This window comes from Microtus oregoni, unplaced genomic scaffold (genome assembly GCF_018167655.1).
Source record: "Microtus oregoni isolate MIOR12 unplaced genomic scaffold, Mior012 000027F_ref0000203, whole genome shotgun sequence".
NCBI lineage: Eukaryota > Metazoa > Chordata > Mammalia > Rodentia > Cricetidae > Microtus > Microtus oregoni.
In genome coordinates this window covers 33,289,276-33,308,609 of record NW_024543086.1, presented here as the reverse complement: position 1 = coordinate 33,308,609, position 19,334 = coordinate 33,289,276, and the positions used below count along the sequence as shown (strand labels likewise).

General features: G+C 44.8%; 1 protein-coding gene across 3 annotated transcripts in view; it reads right to left on the bottom strand.

Annotated features, from left to right (window-relative positions):
• Positions 1 to 13,735, bottom strand: part of Fchsd2 (FCH and double SH3 domains 2) — a 215,412-nt gene extending 201,677 nt beyond the window's left edge. For 2 of the 3 annotated variants that reach the window (XM_041676210.1, XM_041676212.1), the window contains exons 1-2: positions 13,215 to 13,735; positions 11,520 to 11,617 (exon numbers count right to left, since the gene is read on the bottom strand). In XM_041676210.1, the coding sequence (XP_041532144.1) occupies positions 11,520 to 11,617; positions 13,215 to 13,235 (119 nt within the window). In that variant the 5' untranslated portion in view covers positions 13,236 to 13,735. The remainder of the gene's footprint in view (positions 1 to 11,519; positions 11,618 to 13,214) is intronic. The other variant, XM_041676211.1, reaches the window with a different exon arrangement.
• Positions 13,736 to 19,334: the final 5,599 nt, after the last annotated feature.

The following is a 19,334-nucleotide window of genomic DNA, read 5'->3' as shown; positions in this document are numbered from 1 at the left end:
TCGGGGGCCGAGGCAGGCTGCTCTCTGAGTTTGAGACCAGCCTGGACTACAGAACAAACAGAACAAGTTCAAGGACAGCACTGGGGGGGGGGGGGTACTACATAGAGAAACTCTGTGTGGGGGAGTAAAACAGGCTATGAATGGTAGCAAATGTCTGCAAGCCTAGCATTCAAGAGGTAAAGTGAGGAAATCACTGCAAGCCTGGCCTGATATACATCCCAAGTACCGGGCTGGCCAGGGCTATATAAGATCCTGTCTTAAAACAACAATAAAAAGTAAAGTATGTTTGTTCACTATTGACAGTAAATTTCAACAGGAAATGCATCAGTATGAAATCTCCCCAAAGAATGGAATGTCCTTGATTAACAAGTGAGTTCCCCGTCCTTTCATACTTCACTCCCAACATGCGTGCTTCAAAATCGACCCTGAAAGAAATGAGAAGGGAGGACAGCAAAGGAAGGCTGCCATAATTGGCCTCCTCCCCCAAATTCCAAAAGATAAGAAGGGAATGTGGTGGGAACCTGTTACATCTAGCATAAAATTCTTCTATTTACATCTCATTATATCTTACATTTGCCATTTAGTTTCTTTTAAAATCATAAAAACTTCATCTGTATAAATGGGGCATGGTGTGCAGGCTTATAAAGCCAGCACTAGGGAAGCAGAGGCATGAATATCAGGTCAAGGTCAACATCTTTAACTACACAGGGAGTCCCCAGGCTGTCCTGGACTTGGGAGAGTAGGTCAGGAATGGAACTGAAGTCCTTAGACTTGACAGGAAGCAACTACTGAGCTATTTTTGGTTTTTCAAGGCAGAGTGTCTCTGTGTAGCAGCCCTAGCTGTCCTGGAACTCGCTCTGTAAAACAGGCTAGCCATAAACTCACAGACTCTGCTCCCAAGTGCTGGAATTAAAGGCGTGCACCACCACCACCTGATAAACACCTTTTAGTAATGTGGCAGGATACAAGATCAACTCCAAAAAATCAGTTGCTTTCCTATACACTAAGGATAAGGAAACAGAGAGGGAAATCAGAGAAGCATCACCTTTCACGATAGCCACAAATAGCATAAAATATCTTGGGGTAAACTCTGACCAAGGAAGTGAAAGATCTATTTGACAAGAACTTTAAGTCTTTGAAGAAAGAAATTGAAGAGGACACCAGAAAATGGAAGGATCTCCCTTGCTCTTGGATTGGGAGGATCAACATAGTAAAAATGGCAATTCTACCAAAAGCAATCTATAGATTCAATGCAATCCCCATCAAAATTCTTCACAGATCTGGAGAAGACAATAAGGAAAAACAAAAAACACAGGATAGCCAAAACAATCTTATACAATAAAGGATCATCTGGAGGCATTACCATCCCTGACTTCAAACTCTATTACAGAGCTACAGTATTGAAAACAGCTTGGGGGCTGGAGAGATGGCTCAGAGCATTGCCTGCTCTTCCAAAGGTCCTGAGTTCAATTCCCAGCAACCACATGGTGGCTCACAACTATCTGTAATGAGGTCTGGTGCCCTCTTCTGGCCTTCAGGCATACAAGCAGACAGAATATTGTATACATAATAAATAAATACATATTTAAAAAAAATGAAAACAGCTTGGTATTGGCATAAAAACAGAGAAGTCGACCAATGGAATCGAATAGAAGACCCTGACTTTAACCCACAAACCTATGAACACCTGATTTTCGATAAAGGAGCTAAAAGTATACAATGGAAAAAAGAGAGCATCTTCAACAAATTGTGCTGGCATAACTGCATGTCAATCTGTGGAAGAATGAAAATAGATCCATATCTATCACCATGCACAAAACTCAAGTCCAAGTGGATTAAAGACCTCAATATCATTCCGAACACACTGAACCTGATAGAAGAAGTGGGAAGTACTCTACAACACGTGGGCACAGGAGACCACTTCCTACGTATAACCCCAGCAGCACAGACATTAAGGGCATCATTGAATAAATGGGACCTCCTGAGACTGAGAAGCTTCTGTAAAGCAAAGGACACTGTCACTAAGACAGAAAGGCAACCCACTGACTGGGAGAAGATCTTCACCAACCCTGCAACTGACAAAGGTCTGATCTCCAAAATATATAAAGAACTCAAGAAACTAGACCTTAAAAGGCTAATCAACCCAATTATAAAATGGGGCACTGAGCTGAACAGAGAATTCTCAACAGAAGAAGTTCAAATGGCCAAAAGACACTTAAGGTCATGCTCAACTTCCTTAGCGATCAGGGAAATGCAAATCAAGACAACTTTAAGATACCATCTTACACCTGTCAGAATGGTTAAAGTCGAAAACACCAATGATAGCCTTTGCTGGAGAGGTTGTGGAGAAAGGGGTACACTCATCTATTGCTGGTGGGAATACAAACTTGTGCAACCACTTTGGAAAGCAGTGTGGCGGTTTCTCAGGAAATTCGGGATCAACCTACCCCTGGACCCAGCAATACCACTCTTGGGAATATACCCAAGAGAGGCCTTATCATACAACAAAAGTATATGCTCTACTATGTTCATCGCAGCATTGTTTGTAACAGCCAGAACCTGGAAACAACCTAGATGCCCTTCAATGGAAGAATGGATGAAGAAAGTATGGAATATATACATATTAGAGTACTACTCAGCAGTAAAAAACAAGGACTTCTTGAATTTTGCATACAAATGGACGGAAAGATAAAACACTATCCTGAGTGAGGTAAGCCAGACCCAAAAAGAGGAACATGGGATGTACTCACTCATATTTGGTTTCTAGCCATAAATAAAGGACATTGAGCCTATAATTCGTGATCCTAGAGAAGCTAAATAAGAAGGAGAACCCAAAGAAAAACATACAGGCATTCTCCTGAATATTAACCTTCATCAGGCGATGAAAGGAGACAGCAACAGAGATCCACTTGGGTTTTATAATATCTGAGTAAACTGAAATGCTCCAAAATCCAAAAACTGTTAAGCAGACTCAACTTGCTCAACTTGTATTGGAGGGAAAGAGAGAGAAAAAGAACCAGAAGCCTAAACTGGTGTTTGAGCAGGAAATATTATATTCTACTCCTTAAAGTAACTGCTCTGAGAGCTATCTATCAATGTACCGAAGTTACCTGTGCTAATACAGAGCTACTTCTGCATTAGCTTAGGTAAAGAGGGAGACACTCTGAAAAATAAGATTATCATAAAGTTGTAAGTCAGGATTAAAAGAAAATCAAATTAAAGTTTCTACAGTCCTCATCTCCAAATAAATTCACAGATATTCAAAACCTGAAGATGCATAATGGAGATATATCTACTAGTGTTACCACATCACAATACATTTACTATGGAATATTAAAAAGCACACACATAACCTTACACTTTCTAAAGGATTAAAAATTAAAATATTTATTTAAAATTAAATATATATGTATATATATATATATAAAATTTTGTGTTTGAATGTTTTGCCTGAATTTAGTCTGTATACCACATGTATGGCTGGGCCTAGAGAGGGCTTAAGAAGGCACAGATCCCCCAGAACAGGAGTTACAAAAGGCTGTGAGCCCCAAAGTGGGTGCAGGAAATAGAACCCGGGTCTTCTATCGATACTCTTAACTGAACAATCATCTCTCCTAGGTAGACCTAGTTTAAAGCATTCTGTCCAGCATAACTGTACCCAAGACAGATTTTTGTTTTATTTCATCTGGTTTCTGAGACAAGAATCTTGCTGTGTAGCCTTAGCTGGCCAGCCTATAGCTCCCTGTGTAAACCAAACTGGCCTCATACTCACAGAAATCCACCTGCCTCAGACTCCTGAGCACTGTATTAAAGGCATGTGCCACCATGCAAAGCTCAAAAGACAGATCTTGACTTCGATCATTTCTAAATAGCTGCTGGCTTAGGATAAGTGAACTTTCAAGTCGATCTACCAATCTACTCTCCCCTGCAGGTTCCACAGCAGGCACGTGAAGGTCAGATGACAACTCATCATAGTTCTTTCCACACGCGTGTGCCAGGGATCAAACTCCTGCTAACTAGCAAGTAGCTCGACCTACTGAGCCAACTGACAAACCTATAGTGAAGTGGGGTTTGTTTCTTAAGATTTATAGTATGAGAGTCTTGCCTGCATGTGTGTATGTTCACCACAAGCATGCAGTACCGTACCATGGAGGTCAGAAGAGTGTACTGGAGTCACAGATGGCTGGAAGCCATTGTGTGGGTGCTAGAAACCAAAGCTGGGTCCTCTGCAAGAGCGACAAGTACTCTTAACAGATAAGTCAACCATCTAGTCCTTGTTTTATTTTCCTAAAATGAGTAACTTGTCTTGCTTATCTGAAGTATTTTATAGGCTTTAGTGAGCTTATGAACAAAATAAAAATCCCATCTTAGGTCTTCCTGTGGAAATGAAACATTTCTGTAAAATGTCCTATTTGGTTCTGTTTTTTAAAGATTTATTTACTTTGTACTAAATAAAAGGAAATGTACATATAGTATATATACATCAGTGTTTTGCCTGGATGTATGGGCATAACATGTATGCAGTGCCCACAGTGGCCAGAGAGGGTGTCAGATCCACTAAACAGAGTTACCAAAGGTTATAATCCACTGTATGGGTGCTGAGACTAGAACCCAGGCTCTCTGTAATAACAGTAAATGTTCTCACTGAGTCACCTTTCCAACCCCTAGTTTTGCTAACAGTGTGGCCCAGAGTGCCTCCAAGTAGATGTGTTTGTTGGGGGTTTAAAAGCTTTTGGTTTGTTTTTAAACTACTCATTATGTCGTCCAGGATGACTGCAAACTTCTGCAATCTCCCAAATGCTTAAAACAAAGATATGTGCTACCATAACCAGATTTTAAAAATGTTTGATTCTTGGGTATTCTGGTACTTGTTTTATTTGAGACAGTGTCTGACTATATAACCCTAGCTCACCTGGGACTACTCTGTAAACCAAGACGGCCTCAAATTCAGAGAGATCCTCATGCCTCTGCTTCCCAAATAATAGGATTAGAGGCACGGTCCACTACACCATGCCTGGCTTAAAATGTATTCTTGATTGCTTGTGGGTGTTTTTTGTTTGGTTTTTCATTTTTTTCAAGACAGGGTTTCTCTGTAACTGCCCTGGCTGTCCTAAAATTCACAGCTGGCCTGCCTCTGCCTCCTAAATGCTAGGATTAAAGGTGTAAACCACCAATCCTGGCTTGTTTGTTTTTTGAGACAGGGTCCCTCTACATAGCCCTGACTGTCCTGCAACTCATTACATACACCAGGCTGACCTCACACTCAAGAGATCTGCCTGCTTTCTGCCTCTAAATGCTGAAATTAGCCAGGTGGTAGTGGTACACACTTCTAATCACAACACTTGGGAGGCAGAGGTGTAGTGGTATTTCATTTGTATTTTAATAAAGAAAGCTTGCTTGAAGATCAGAGAGTGAAACAGCCCCACTGGTCAGCCTTACAGACTAGGCAGTAACATATACCTTTAATCCTAATAGTCACACTAGTTGCCATAGAAACCGGGCAGTATATGCCTTTAATCCCAGTACTAGAGAGGAATAAAAAGTGGGAGGAGATCACTTTCAGACACAGTCTCATTCTGAGATTCTTGGAGGCAGGATCACCATTTTGGAGTGAGGTAGAGATAAGAGTGGCTGGCTGCTTTGCTTTTCTGAATTCAGGTTAAACCCCAATATCTCTCTGAGTTGGTTGAACACCAGTATCTATCTCTGAGTTCTTATTAATCGTGCTTCACAGAGGCAGGAGGATCTCAGTGAGTTCAAGCCCAATCTGGTCTACAAAGGGAGTTTCAGGACAGCCAGGACTGTTACACAGAGAAACCCTGTCTCAGGAGGAAAAAAAAATCTGGAGAGAACAGTGGCTCTCTGCATCTGAGAGGATCCCCAGCTTTTGGGCTAGCGAGATGGCTCGGCAGTTAAGAGCACCAGCTGTTCTTCCAGAGGTCCTGAGTTCAGTTCCCAGCAACCACATGGTGGCGGTGCCCAATTCTGGCATATAGGTATACATGCCAGCAGAACACTGAATTCATAAAAAATAAATTTTAAAAAGTGCTCAGATCAAAGAAATGCACGCCCACCACGCCCGGTGTAAAACGCAGGACACTCGTGGATTTAACTGTCATGCCCAAGAAGGCATAGTATTTCCAGAGGGACTACAGAACTTTTCCTATCACATGAAACTACAAAAAATCTTGAGCCCCTTTGTCTGTTCTGTGTAGCACAAGCATAGCCACTTCACTCCACAGGAGTGAGACTGCAAACCAGAAGCATCTTTGAACCATCAGAGACTGAGAGACCTAAAAGGGTATTTTAGCAGGTAATGGTATATGGTACTTACAATTATATGAGAATGAAAAAAATAGTGCACTGACTCCTTTAAAATATTCTGCTAATGCCTGGTACACCAGAATCTGCATTTAAATTTTTATTTATTTGGTTGGTTTGTTTTGGTTTTTTTGAGACAGGGTCTCACTTGGTAGCATAAATTGGTCTGAAACTTTCTTTGTAGTCCAGGGTGGCCTCAAACTCATAGCAATTCTCCTGCCTCAGCCTCCCACATGCTGGGATTACAGACATATACTACCATGCCCAAATACATCTTATATATAATAGAGATAGACTTTATGTCAAAAAGCACAGTAATGGGGCCATGAAAGATGAAGACCTGAGTTAAGATCTCCAGCATACATGTAAAAGTAGGCTGTGGTGGTGCTTGCCTAGAAAACAGCAGACAAGAAGATCCCTGGGGTTTGTTGACCAGCCTGTCGAGCTAACCAGTGGGTTCCAGGCTCAGTGAGAGACTCTGCATCAAACAATAAGATGGAGAGGGGCTGAAAAGATGGCTCAGTGAATAAAGTTCTTGCCAGGCATGAGGACTAGAGTTCAGTTCCCCAAAACCCACATAAAAAAGCCAAGGCGGCATGGCAGTTTGTCTGTAAACCCAGAGATGGAGGACCCCTGTGGCAAGTTAATATAGACCAGCCTAACTGGTGATCTTGGGGTTCAGCAAGAGAACCTACTTCTCAGCAAATAAAGTAGAAATGATTGAGAAAAATACCTGACAACCACCTCTGGCCTTCACACACACACACACACACACACACACACACACCATACATGCATACACACAAAGTGAATAAGATAGAAAACAACTGAAGAAAATTCCTAAAAATACCTGACAACCACCTCTGGCCTTCACACACACACACACACACACACACACACACACACACCATACATGCATACACACAAAGTGAATAAGATAGAAAACAACTGAAGAAAATTCCTAACTTCAACCTCTCCACAGGCACACACCAGGCGGTAGTGTCACACACCTTTAATCTCAGCACTCAGGAGACAGGAGCAGGAGGATCTCTGTGAGTTCAAGGTCAGCCTGGTCCACAAAATGAGTTCCAGGACAGCTAGAACTGTTATCAGAGAAACCCTGTCTCTAAAAACCAAAAAGAAAAAAATGGCCCACATTATTTTGAGTGTGGTAACCCAGACCCAGAAAGACAATTATCACATGTACTCACTCTTAGGTGGTTTTTAAACATAAAGCAAAGAAAGCCAGCCTACAAACCAACAATCCCAGAGAATTTAGACAACAATGAGGATACTAAGAGAGACTTACATAGATCTAATCTACATGGGAAGTAGAAAGTAGAAAAAGACAAGATCTCCGAAATTGGGAGCATGAGGACCCTGGGAGAGGGGAGAGGCAGGGAGGGGAGCAGAAAAAAATGTAGAGCTCAAAAAAAAAAAAAATCAGGTTTCAGGACAGTCAAGATTACACAGAGAAACCTGCAATCCCAGGTCCCAGGAAGCAGAAACGGGTGGATTGATTGGTCACAAATTCAAGGTTAATTTAGCCTACAGGGTAAGTTCCAAGTCAGCCTAGGTAAAAACTTACATGAAAATGCAAAAATAAAAAAAATAAAATAAAAAATAAAGGAGGAGGAGGAGGAAGAAAACGACAGCTGTATACAAATAATTAGATGTCCTGAGTGGCCAAAGGAAAAAGGATGCATAAAATGCTAAGAATTAAAGCAGAAAAGGAAGTCTACAGCCATTCTATCACAAGGTGTTAGGCCTCAGAAAGAGGAACTAATCACGATGCGGAAGACAGACTACTAAAGAGACTGAAGAAAGGAAAACACGAAGATACTGCTGTGGTAATTAGAATATCGCTGTAATGACGCAAAGGAGAGCAGATGAAGCAGAAGGAATTCAAACAGTAGCAGCAGCAGGAGCACCAATCAATATCAACTTTATGTGGCATTTGTATGTACTATCATTTGATCTGCATAACGTCATGAATGAAAGGTATTCTTGTCCCTTTTACAAATGAGAAAACTAAAGTTTAGAAAGGTTAAGTCAATTTTCAAAAGTCAGCATGGCTAATACGTAAGAGTTTGGACAGAAATCCAAGACTGAATGACTCCAGTGTCCAGACTCTTGACCTTAAGCTCGTGCAGTGTGGTACAAACAAAAAGGAGAAACATGAAATCTAGAGGTCCTTAGATGACACCATCAATGAGATCTCTAGTTACACACTAACTTTTCCTTCCTAAAATCTTTCCAAAAATTGATTACTTCTTTTATCTAGATTTTTATGAAATATCTTAGTACACTTAACAGATGTCTAAAACTGAATTTTTAATCATATCAAGCTTTAGTATCTTACAGAGGAATTTTTTAATTCAAAAACTTACTTGTGGAAGCTGTGACTGTATACAAGGCCTTGGGATTCAATGACCAGTGCAACTTAAAACCAACACCTGGGTGCCAGAGAGATGGCTCAGAGGTTAGGAGCACTGGCTGCTCCAGAGTCCTGAGTTCAATTCCCAGCAAGCACATGGTGGCTCACTACAATCTATAATGAGATCTGGTGCCCTCTTCTGGCCTGAGGCATACATGTGGGCAGAACACCACATACATAATAAATAAGTAAATCTTAAAAAAAAAAAAAAAAAGGCAAATACCTGAACCCCCACCACAAGCCCATATGAAGAAAACAGAACAAAAAGACACAAAAAGAGAAACAAGAAGATGGCACTTTCTAGAACACCTGAATTTAGTTCTCAGTACTCATATCAGGTGACTTACAACTGCCTGCAACTCTAATGCCAGAAGATTCAACACTTTTTCCTAGGCTCCATATGTATCTAACATACACATGGCATATACACACGAAGACATACATGTGTACCTACATATATATGGGATAAACACACAAAGATATACACATATACACAAAAAAATCTAAACAATTATTTTAAAAGAGAAACAAATTTAGATTTGAAATAATGCTATTTCCAGTCAGAAAATCAACACTGGTTATATTCAAAGTGAGTGAAAACAGATTTATATGCCTTAGAATTCCTAAAAAGACAGTAGTATGGAAGGAATGTTCATAAAAAGTATCTAAAGTAAGCTCTTTAAAATCTTCGAGCCATAAACAGCTCAGCTATCTGAAACATACATAATTTTATCCTAACAATATATGGTAATGTTTGTCATGAAACATGTCAGGATCTATGGAAAATAGCCGCCTTATGATTTACAGTTTTAATTCTAATTTGATAACTATATTTTTGTTTGTTTGTTTGTTGTTTTTCGAGACAGGGTTTCTCTGTAGTTTTGGAGCCTGTCCTGGAACTAGCTCTTGTAGACCATCTGGCCTCGAACTCACAGAGATTTACCTGCCTCTGCCTTCCAAGTGTTAGGATTAAAGGTGTGCACCACCATCTGACATTGATAATTGTATTTTAAGAATAAGAATTGGGGGGCTGGAGAGATGGCTCAGCGGTTAAGAGCACTGACTGCTCTTCCAGAGGACCCGGGTTCGATTCCCAGCACCCACATGGCAGCTCACAACTGTCTGAAAATGTAGTTCCACGAGATCTGACACCTTCACACCAACGAACATAATAAAGCTAAATAAAATAAATAAAGTTTAAAAAAAAATTTAAAAAAAAGAATAAGAATTGGGCTGGACAGTGATGGTGCACACCTTTAATTCCCAACACTTGGGAGGTAGAGGCCAGCCTGGTCTATAGAGCAAGTTCCAGGACAGCCAAGGCTGTCACACAGAGAATCCTTGTCTCAAAAAACCAAGAAACTAAATAAATGAATGGAAGGAAGGAAGGAAGCCAGAAAGAAAGGGAGTAAGAATTGGAGCTGCTCTATTTGAATATGCAAGTCATCTTTTATCCATTACAAAAATAATTGTTGAACTGTCAGTTTGCACTACAGATGACAGGCCAGGCATGGAGGTGCACACCATTTTTTTCCTTAATGACTTATTTAGTTCATGTGCACTGGCGTTTTGTCTGCATTTATGTCTGTGTGAGGACGTCAGGTCCCCTGAAACTGGAGTTACAGACAATTGTAAGCTGTCATGTGGACACTGGGAATTGAATTCAGGTCATCTGGAAGAGAAACCAGTGCTCTTAACTTCTGAGCCATCTCTCCAGCCAGATGGTATACACATTTAATCCCAGCACTGGGAGGTAGAGGCAGAAGAATCTCTGTGAGTTCCACCCAGCATGATCCACACAGTGAGTTCCAGAAAAGCCAGGACTACAACAGAGAATCCTGCCCCATAAAGTAAAAAAGTGGGGGGGGGGGAGTGGTGCTTCCTTTAATAAAATAATTCCTACTTTCTGCTCTTGTTTATAATATCCACTTTTTTTTTTGAAAAAGAGTTTCCCTTTGTAGCTCAGGCTGGCCCTGAACTTGTGCTCCTCCTACCTCAGCCTCCAAAGAGCTGAGGTTACTGGGATTTCAGATATGTGCCACCATGTCCATCTTACTACGCTCAGTTATAACATTCATTTTCACAATATGAGTGCAATATCTTATCTAGTAAATTCACAGTTCCCCTGATCATGACTATAAGTTACTTTTTTTTTTTAATTTTATTTTTCGAGACAGGGTTTCTCCGTAGCTTTTGGTTCCTGTTCTGGAACTAGCTCTTGTAGACCAGGCTGGCCTCGAACTCACAGAGATCCGCCTGCCTCTGCCTCCCCAGTACTGGGATTAAAGGTGTGCGCCACCACTGCCTGGCGACTATAAGTTACTTTAATAAAATATGACAAATATTTCTCACTGAATTGTGCATCTGGACAAAGTTATACTTGCCATGTTTTAACAGTTAAATTATCTGGGGTGACTGGCTCGTCCCAGATATTAACCATAGTGTCAGCTTTAAAAGCCTGTGTAGAATTGTTAAAGCCAATAAATAACTTACAACTTGGTGAAAAGATGTAAAAGTTTTCAGCTGAGTGATTACAAACTGACTGATAGGCTCTTGAGGCCTTATTTTTCAGTAGTACGTGTACACTGAGGAAAGTTTGCACTGTTGTTAGTTCCAGTTCTAACTTGCAGCTGAGTCAAAAATCTGCAGCCTGAATGCAGGAAATCCAAAAGGAAATTCCATCATCAGATCCTGGTCTTGGCAACTCAAAGGTCCTCAGCGGCAGAGAGAGCACCTCTCCAACCCTCTACTGTAATCTTACCTCATATCTTCAAGTAAATCACATTCTGCTTGATGTTTGGCTTGAAGTTTTGTCATCTGCTCACCTTGAATGTTTTTCAGTTCTTGTGTAACTTTCACCTAAAACATTAGCATGTATTTATAAAGGCTTTTACTACCATTTGACAAGAAAAAATACTTAAAGAAGACAATATTTGTTAGAATGTATACTTCTAGTTTTCCTCTCCCTAAAGACTAAAAAATGAAAAAATTAGCCAAAGGACAAATAAAAATTCAAAAACATAAAAATTCCAGTTTAAAAGAGTGCAAACTGTCATTCTGTCTTCTTTCTTCTCAAAACTACAGGCATTAGCCATAGATGGAAGGAACCATACAGTATCTAATACTTAGCAACTGAAATTTACACAATCATGAAATACTATGCATGAGTAAACTACATAATATAAAACCATAATGACTGCAGGAAGGCACACCATCTCAGAATGATGCCCTCCACTCTGACTGCGCATCAAATCACAAGCTCTTTCTCACAAAGGAGACTGAAAAAGTGACCTTCCAGCATATGCAGGGCTTTTAAACTAACCCAGTAAGCCAGGCCAGGTGGCAGCCCCACTTCAAACAGTGAGAACCGCCAAAGCCAGCTGGCTGGAGCCTTCCCGGCCAGGCCGGACCCCGGGGGCTGCAATTGGTTTACGATTCTGGCGGAATCCTGACCACCGGAGCAAAGCTACACGGAGAGATAGGGTACACGTGCAGGCGGAAAGGGTGGGGAATGAGTTAACTGGAGAAATCCAGATTAAGAAAGGGAAAGGAAAGGAAAGAGAGACGATGAGTGGCAAATGTTTGCCCACGAGGGGAGGCTAACTGTCTCTCCCCACTTCTCAAAGTAGGTATCTAGTATCCCTCTGAAAAATGTAAAAAGACAAGGACACAGGCTTAGCCGCCGGGAAGGTAAAAAAGGGCGGCGCAGCGGGGAAGCTGCTGGCAAGCCCCAGAGCGCCCGTCACCGCCACCCAGGCCATGCAAACCCCAGCGGTAGAGCTCAAGCCACGCACCGCCAGGTTCTGGCTTTCAAACTGGAAGCTCCACCGATTTCCTGGCCTCTTAGCCAGAGGCGGGGCTGGCCGGGGTGGGGGGGAGCAGGACCAGTCAATCCTTAATTTACTTTCCCTTGGGAAGTGGGAGGGCGGTGACCGTACCAACTTCTTTTCCGCAGCCCCGTGGGAAAAACAGGCCAAATCTTGAGGCTAGACTTGAAACCCCCCGGCAAATGTGCCAATGGGTGGGGTGTCGACAAGCAACTAGAGGGCTCGAACCTGGCGCAGACTAAACAAATCCACACAAGGCTCATCTTCAGGGGCTCTGCTGCCTTCCCTCCCTGCAGCCCCAAGAAGGCACTTTGCACTGGGCAGCACTGCCATGCAGATAGACACACATATGCATGCCCGAAAACCTCTAGTCAATGTTTAGGGGGGAGGGAGTGTCCTCCCTAGCGTGGTGGAGAAGCACTGGCAGCCCCTCTGTCGGAAAGGCACCTCACACACGCAACCCCCTGCCCGGAACAGGCGGCAACTCAGTGACGAGCCAAGAGGCGAGAGCGGTCACAGCCCCTTGCGGGAAGGGGGAGGGGGCGCAGCGGTCGCCCCGGCCGCGTTCTTTGTACACACCACCACCACCACCCCAAACCTCCAAAGACCCCCGCCAGCGGCGTCCTCACCTTCCTCGGCGGCGGCTGCATGATGCTGAAGGGACATCAATCCTCCGCCCACCCCCGACGGCGGCGTTTAAAGGATTGTGAGGGTGAGGGTGAGCAGGGCTGGAGAAAAGGGGGCGGCCCAGTGAGCCAGAGCGCGCGCGCGCTCGCGTGCGTGTGTGTGTGTGTGCGTGTGTGTCTGTGTGTGAAAGGAGAGCCTGAGGAGGAGAAGTCGTCCCGGAGACAGCGAGGCAGGCGGACAGCAGCAGCCGGCTCGCAGCGGAGTTTGGAGGGAGGAGGAGCGCCGGGAAGGCCTGGGGGCCCGGGCGGCCCGGGGGGTGTGTGAGGGAAGGAGGCGGGGACGGCCAGGGGGCGGGGGCCGCGAGCGGGGGCGCTGGGGGGCTCGCGGCTCGCCGGGCGGCTGCGGAGGAGCGGCCGCCGTCGTCGGCGCGGCTCGGCTGCACTGGCCGCCGCGGCGCCCCCTCCCACCGGGCAGCCAGGCCCTCGCGGCGTCGGACGCCCCCGCCCGGCCCGGGAAGGAGGAAGGCGGGGCCGCGCGCTCCGCTAGGGCTCCGCCAACCACTCAGGCCGCGGGAATTTCCGGCCTCTGCGCGCGCCACAGCGCCCCGCTCCGGCGGCCGAGGGGAGCGCGAGAGGGCCACCGCCTGCTTCTGGGAGGGTGACGCCGCGCCACGGGGCTCCGAATCTCGGTGTGAGAAGGGGGGACACTTCATGGACTGATCGGCGGAGGACTCGAGAGAGTCCCCCGGTTCTGCGAGTGGAACGTTCCAGACGCTTCCCCTTCTCCCTCCCCCACTCCAAGAAGGCAGCTGGGGGCTTCCCGCGCGCCTTCCCGCCAGCCCGCTGGGGCGCGCGCGCCTCCGGGAGCGCGCACGTGGGCGGGAGAGGGCTTGCGCCGACTCACGCGCAGAGGCCGCCCCCGCCTTCAGCTCCCCTCTCCCGACTGCAGCGTTTGTACGGGAATGTCTAAGGAATAGAGGGGCCACGCTCTCAGTTGGATTATTTGCGGCGAGGAGGGGGGTAGCGAGGAGAATTCCAGATTTTGCTTCCTCTCGGTCCCTAAGGTACCCTCCCTCCTTGTCAGCTAAATGTTCACTGAGAAATTGAGCATGAATAAGTCATTTTACAATTGGCCGCAGGTGCCAGGCCTATGCCGTTGGAGGAGGACAGGAGGAAATAACATAAAATTGCCAGGCAAAGGAATGAGTTGCCCTCTACTACAGAGCATTTAGCCAGAGAACATGGAATCGACTGAAAAAGAACGAGAAATTCTTTTGAGTCGTGCATTCCCATATCACAGACAGGAAGGCTAGTGTTCACAGAGAAATAGAGATGCTCTTAAGGTCACGTGGCATGACTAGGCTCCTTGAATCAGGGTTATAAAGAAACAAGCTGGGGGTGGGGAGGTGGACTTTGCTCAGTGTTAAGAGCCCATGCCTAGCAGCCATAGAGGTCTTGGGTTCATCACCAACCTGGCAGAGGAAAAAAGAAAAGGAAAAGGTGAAGAATAAGAACCATAGACATCAAGAGCCCTGGAGGAAACTTTGGAAGGAAAGCCCTTGTCTGGAAGTGAGGACTTCTAGGTCAACTCACTTTATGCTGTGCTGGTGGGATGAATTCAGCCTCCTCAAACAATGGCAACTTCTTGTTCTCTTCAGACCACCCGAGGAGTGGGCATCAGGCTTCCTTGGGTTGCTGGGAAAAGTAGAAAAACTTCTTCATCACTCCTCAAGCACTTGCCTTGAGACACAGATCCACACACAGCCACTGTGTGTGCTGGATCACACACACACACACACACACACACACACCCCACAAATACAGAACTTGCAGTCCCGGAGAACTATTCTCAGAAACACAGTTCAGGCCAAAAAAGGAAGGACCATGAGGCCTGACTAGACCAGGGGGACTTGCCAGATAGCCTACTGGCTCTGGCCAAAAGATGGAAAAGTGGGGCTCGGTCCCAGGTGTTAACATTATGCTAATCGTCCTTCTTGTGTGGGGAAGTAACAGAGCTCTAGAGTTGTGTATGAACTAGAAAACCTACTCTTCTATTTCTGGTTTCTTTGAAGCCATTTGCCACCTGAGTCCTCAATCAGATCAGGGAAGGCCTGAGGCAAGGGAAGAGTGCGTGGGAACCCGAAGTCCTGAACACCACCATGGGGCAACTCTTAGAGGTAGGGAGATGGCCCCATGCTCGGCCTCTCACCGACCCTTGTACTCCTCCAGTTTTTGTCTCCTCACCTACAGAATAGCAGTATAAAGTATCCTTACAGACTTCTTGTACTAATTAGAGTGTCTCCAACTGCAGGCCTGGTCAGTGTTCAATAAATGTTTCATTCATTGATAAAATATTTGCTCACTTTATGTGAAGCTCACACCAAACACTAGGATGTAGACATGAACAAGGCAGAATCACGCAGAGTTCCAGACTAAAGGGGCATGGTGACAGCACCACCCCGGCTCATTGTCTTGCATGCGGCAAGCGCCTAACCAAGGTCTGCTAAATTTCAGTGCTTAGGTGCAACTTCTCTGGCACAGGGGTTAGCCCGTTATGTCCTTGGAAGTAAATACTGAGGATATAAAGTTGATTTGGGATCTGGCCTAGACACTAATTTCCTGTGCATTTGATGAATATTGGAACCCGTCTATAACATAAAGTAAGTGATACGATGCATGGTATCAAACATCTAATTAATGTAATCTCGGCACTGGGAAGGGTAAAGCAGAAAAATCATGAGTTTGAGGCAGCTCAGTTTATCTACAGAGACCCTTTTTCAAATCCTAAAGTTTTGGGGGCTTGCTTGGGGTTTTGGGTTTTTTCTGTTGGTTTTTTTTTAATTTATTTTTTTGTTTTTTTTAATTTATTTATTTATTAAAGATTTCTGTCTCTTCCCCGCCACTGCCTCCCATTTCCCTCCCCCTCCCCAAATCAAGTCCCCCTCCCTCGTCAGCCCTAAGAGCAATCAGGGTTCCCTGCCCTGTGGGAAGTCCAAGGACCACCCACCTCTATCCAGGTCTAGTAAAGTGAGCATCTAAACTGCCTAGGCTCCCACAAAGCCATTACGTGCAGTAGGATCAAAAACCTCTGCCTCTGCTTTCCAAATGCTGGGATTAAAAGCGTGCACCACCACCGCCCAACTGTTTTCATTTCTACAGTAAGAACCCAAAGACCCATAAGAGATTAGTGACTTGTCCTGAAGTGATAGATTTGTAATCAGAACCCACATCCTTCTATTAGGCATTGTTCTCTATGAAGAATATTTAAAGGAATTGAAAAATTTCTCCCAGTGTGATGAGTTAGTCTTTATTGTCAACTTGACTGGATTTGGAATCACCTAGGAAACACACCTCTAGGCATGTCTGTTTAAGGTTGTTAGCAGAGAGTTTTAACTGAAGGAAAGAACTACCCTGGCTGTGAGCAGCATACCAGGGACTGGGTCCCAGGATGAATGAAAAGGAGAGAAGAGGTAGCAGACTGAGTGCCAGCTTCAGTCTGTTTCTTGATGTAGGTACAATGTCACTGACTGCCTCCTGCTCCCACTGGCGGACTTCCATAATGGTCTGTATCCCCTTAAACCGTAAGCCAGAATGAACCCTTTGCTGTCAGGTGTTATATCACAAAACTGAAAAGGTAACTCACGTCTCAGGAAGAAAACAGCCTTGATGCAGAAAATACAGGATGGAGCAAGGAATTTCTGTGATCTATGAAGGCCTGACTTAAATATACCTCTTCCAGCAAGTATGGGGACTTGAAGAGTTTTTCTTCTGTATTGTAAGTTAGCAAAGTACTAGATTGTTGAAGGAAAATCTGCAGGGCACTAAGCTCTTTGGCCTCAGAGACAACACAGATCTCTGCGGATCTCAGGAAGATTTCCAGGCAGACCAATCCCTGGAGGAAGTGAGTGATGGTTTCCATCCCTGGGGCTGTACACGTAGGTACTGGCTTTGGTCCATTGAAGAGACCATATGCTGAACTTTTATTCAGAAAAGCTAGCATTTATTGTGCGTCCATGCTTCAGACATTGAAATGGGCATGTGTTTTACATTGTTTCCACTCTCACAACATCCCCCTCATAGTCCATATGACCCCATTTTCATAGGCTGAGGCTCAAACATGAACTACCCAGGGTCACAGAGCCAAAAAAGGAGAGCCAGCCCTGGTCTCTGGCTCCCCCTGACTCTAAAGTTGTAGTATGCACCTGCCAGAGAGTGATTGAAAGTCAAAACCAGGATTAAAAACTGGCCTAGTGTAGGAATATAAGTGTGAACTGGAAGACCAATACCACTAATATTCTACATAATTTCTTGAAGCAAGGTATATAGAAGCCCTTTTGTGACTATAATAGATGCCTCTTCCATCTGCCCACGTTGCGCGCGCGCACACACACACACACTTCCACAGCCTCTCCGCTTCTTTTCTTCTCTGTCATCCTCACACCTACCTGGTACATGCTGCTCAAGACTTCTTGTCAGAACATCCAGAGGCTGGCCATTCCCTGCCTGCCTGGGCCTCACCAAGCCCAGCTGAGGGTGCTGTTAAAGATGGCTGGATTTGAAGACCCTACTCTCATTCACCTCATTGCTACCCTGGTCACCTTTCCTTCACCACTGCCCTTCTCTGTTCTTCTGTGAGTGGACTTCCTCCAGTCAGCCTGAAGAGTATACTGTCTGCTCCAGACAGAATCCCAGTTCAACCACCAGAACAGGGTAAGGATTTTCCTACAGCACACAGTGAGTTGGTAGCAGAACCAAGCCTTAGATTCTATCAACTGTTCCTCAACAAGGTTTTTTATTCTGGGCTTAGTCACAAGTAACTCTCTGGGGTGAGCCCAAGGCTCTGTCCCAAGGAGCTCCCAATCTCCATGCATGACCAAAGGTCACAATAGTGATTGGGATATTCAAGGTCAGGAAAGTCAGAGGCCCAGTCCTGTCCAATGGTAGCAGAGATCTAAGCCCAGAGCTAAGTCCTTAAGGTGCAGGCAATGAGGGAAGAAATTTTGAGCTCTAGGCCATTGTATTATAGCTTATGGGATAAGGACAGGAGTAATTCCAGGACTATGGTTGGAACTGGCAGACGTGATTCTGACATCAGGAGACGTGACACTGAAGTTCTAACCTTATCTTTGCCAGGTACTTGCTTCCGGGCGTGTTACTTCAACCTTGGTTTCCATTTCTGTAGAATGATAATAACAGATTTTTTTTTCTGTCTCCCTCTTAGGAGAACTGCTGTGCTGGCTAAATGAAATGTCAGGTATATGAAATATAAAGGGCTGAGTAGGCATGAAAGCCAGTGACTGCCAATCTGGGATGCAGAGAGAAAGCTGAGTGACTGTCTATGTGAGGTGCCAGTGGGAGCTTCCCCCAAGAGCTGCACTGTGATTACAGCTCTGGAAACCAGGGATCAGGGAGTGGAGCAGTCGGGTGGGTGGAAACATGATAGTTCAGGGGCAAAGCAAATTCTCAAGTTAGATGGCATGCTCCCTCTTCTGCCTCACTCTGGGTTCTTGACAGTCTTAAAGCCGTTTTCCTGGTGGTTTCCCTTGTTCTAAAGGGTAGAATGGATGTCAGGAGAGTTGTGGAATTAAATGGGACCATCGTTTATGCAAAGTGCTTCCAGTTGTATTGGCCCAGGTTGTTCTAGTTTTGTTGTTAAAAAAGAAAAGGAAGAGGAGAAGGGGCCAGGCTGGCAAGATAGCCTGGTGGGTGAAGGTGCCTGTTGCCAAGCCTGACAATCTTAGTTTGATCCCCAGGACCCAAATGATAGGCGAGAACCTAACTCCTGCAAGTTGTCCTCTGACCGCCACATGCATGCTGTGCACACAGAATAAAACATGTAAAACAAAAATTAAGGCCAGTTTGGTAGTGCACGCCTTTAATCCCAGCACAACAAAATCAGACGCTGGAGGATCGCTATGAGTTCAAGACCAGCCTGTTCTGCATAGCAAGTTCCAGGACAGCCAGGACTAGAGAGAGAGAACTGTGTCTCAAAACAAAACAAAATTTAAAAAGGCCAGCTCTAGTGATACATTTCTGTCATCCCTGCACTGGGGAGGTAAAGGCAGGCATATCTCTGTGAGTTCAAGGCCAGCCCGTTTCTATATAGCAAGTTCCATGTCAGCC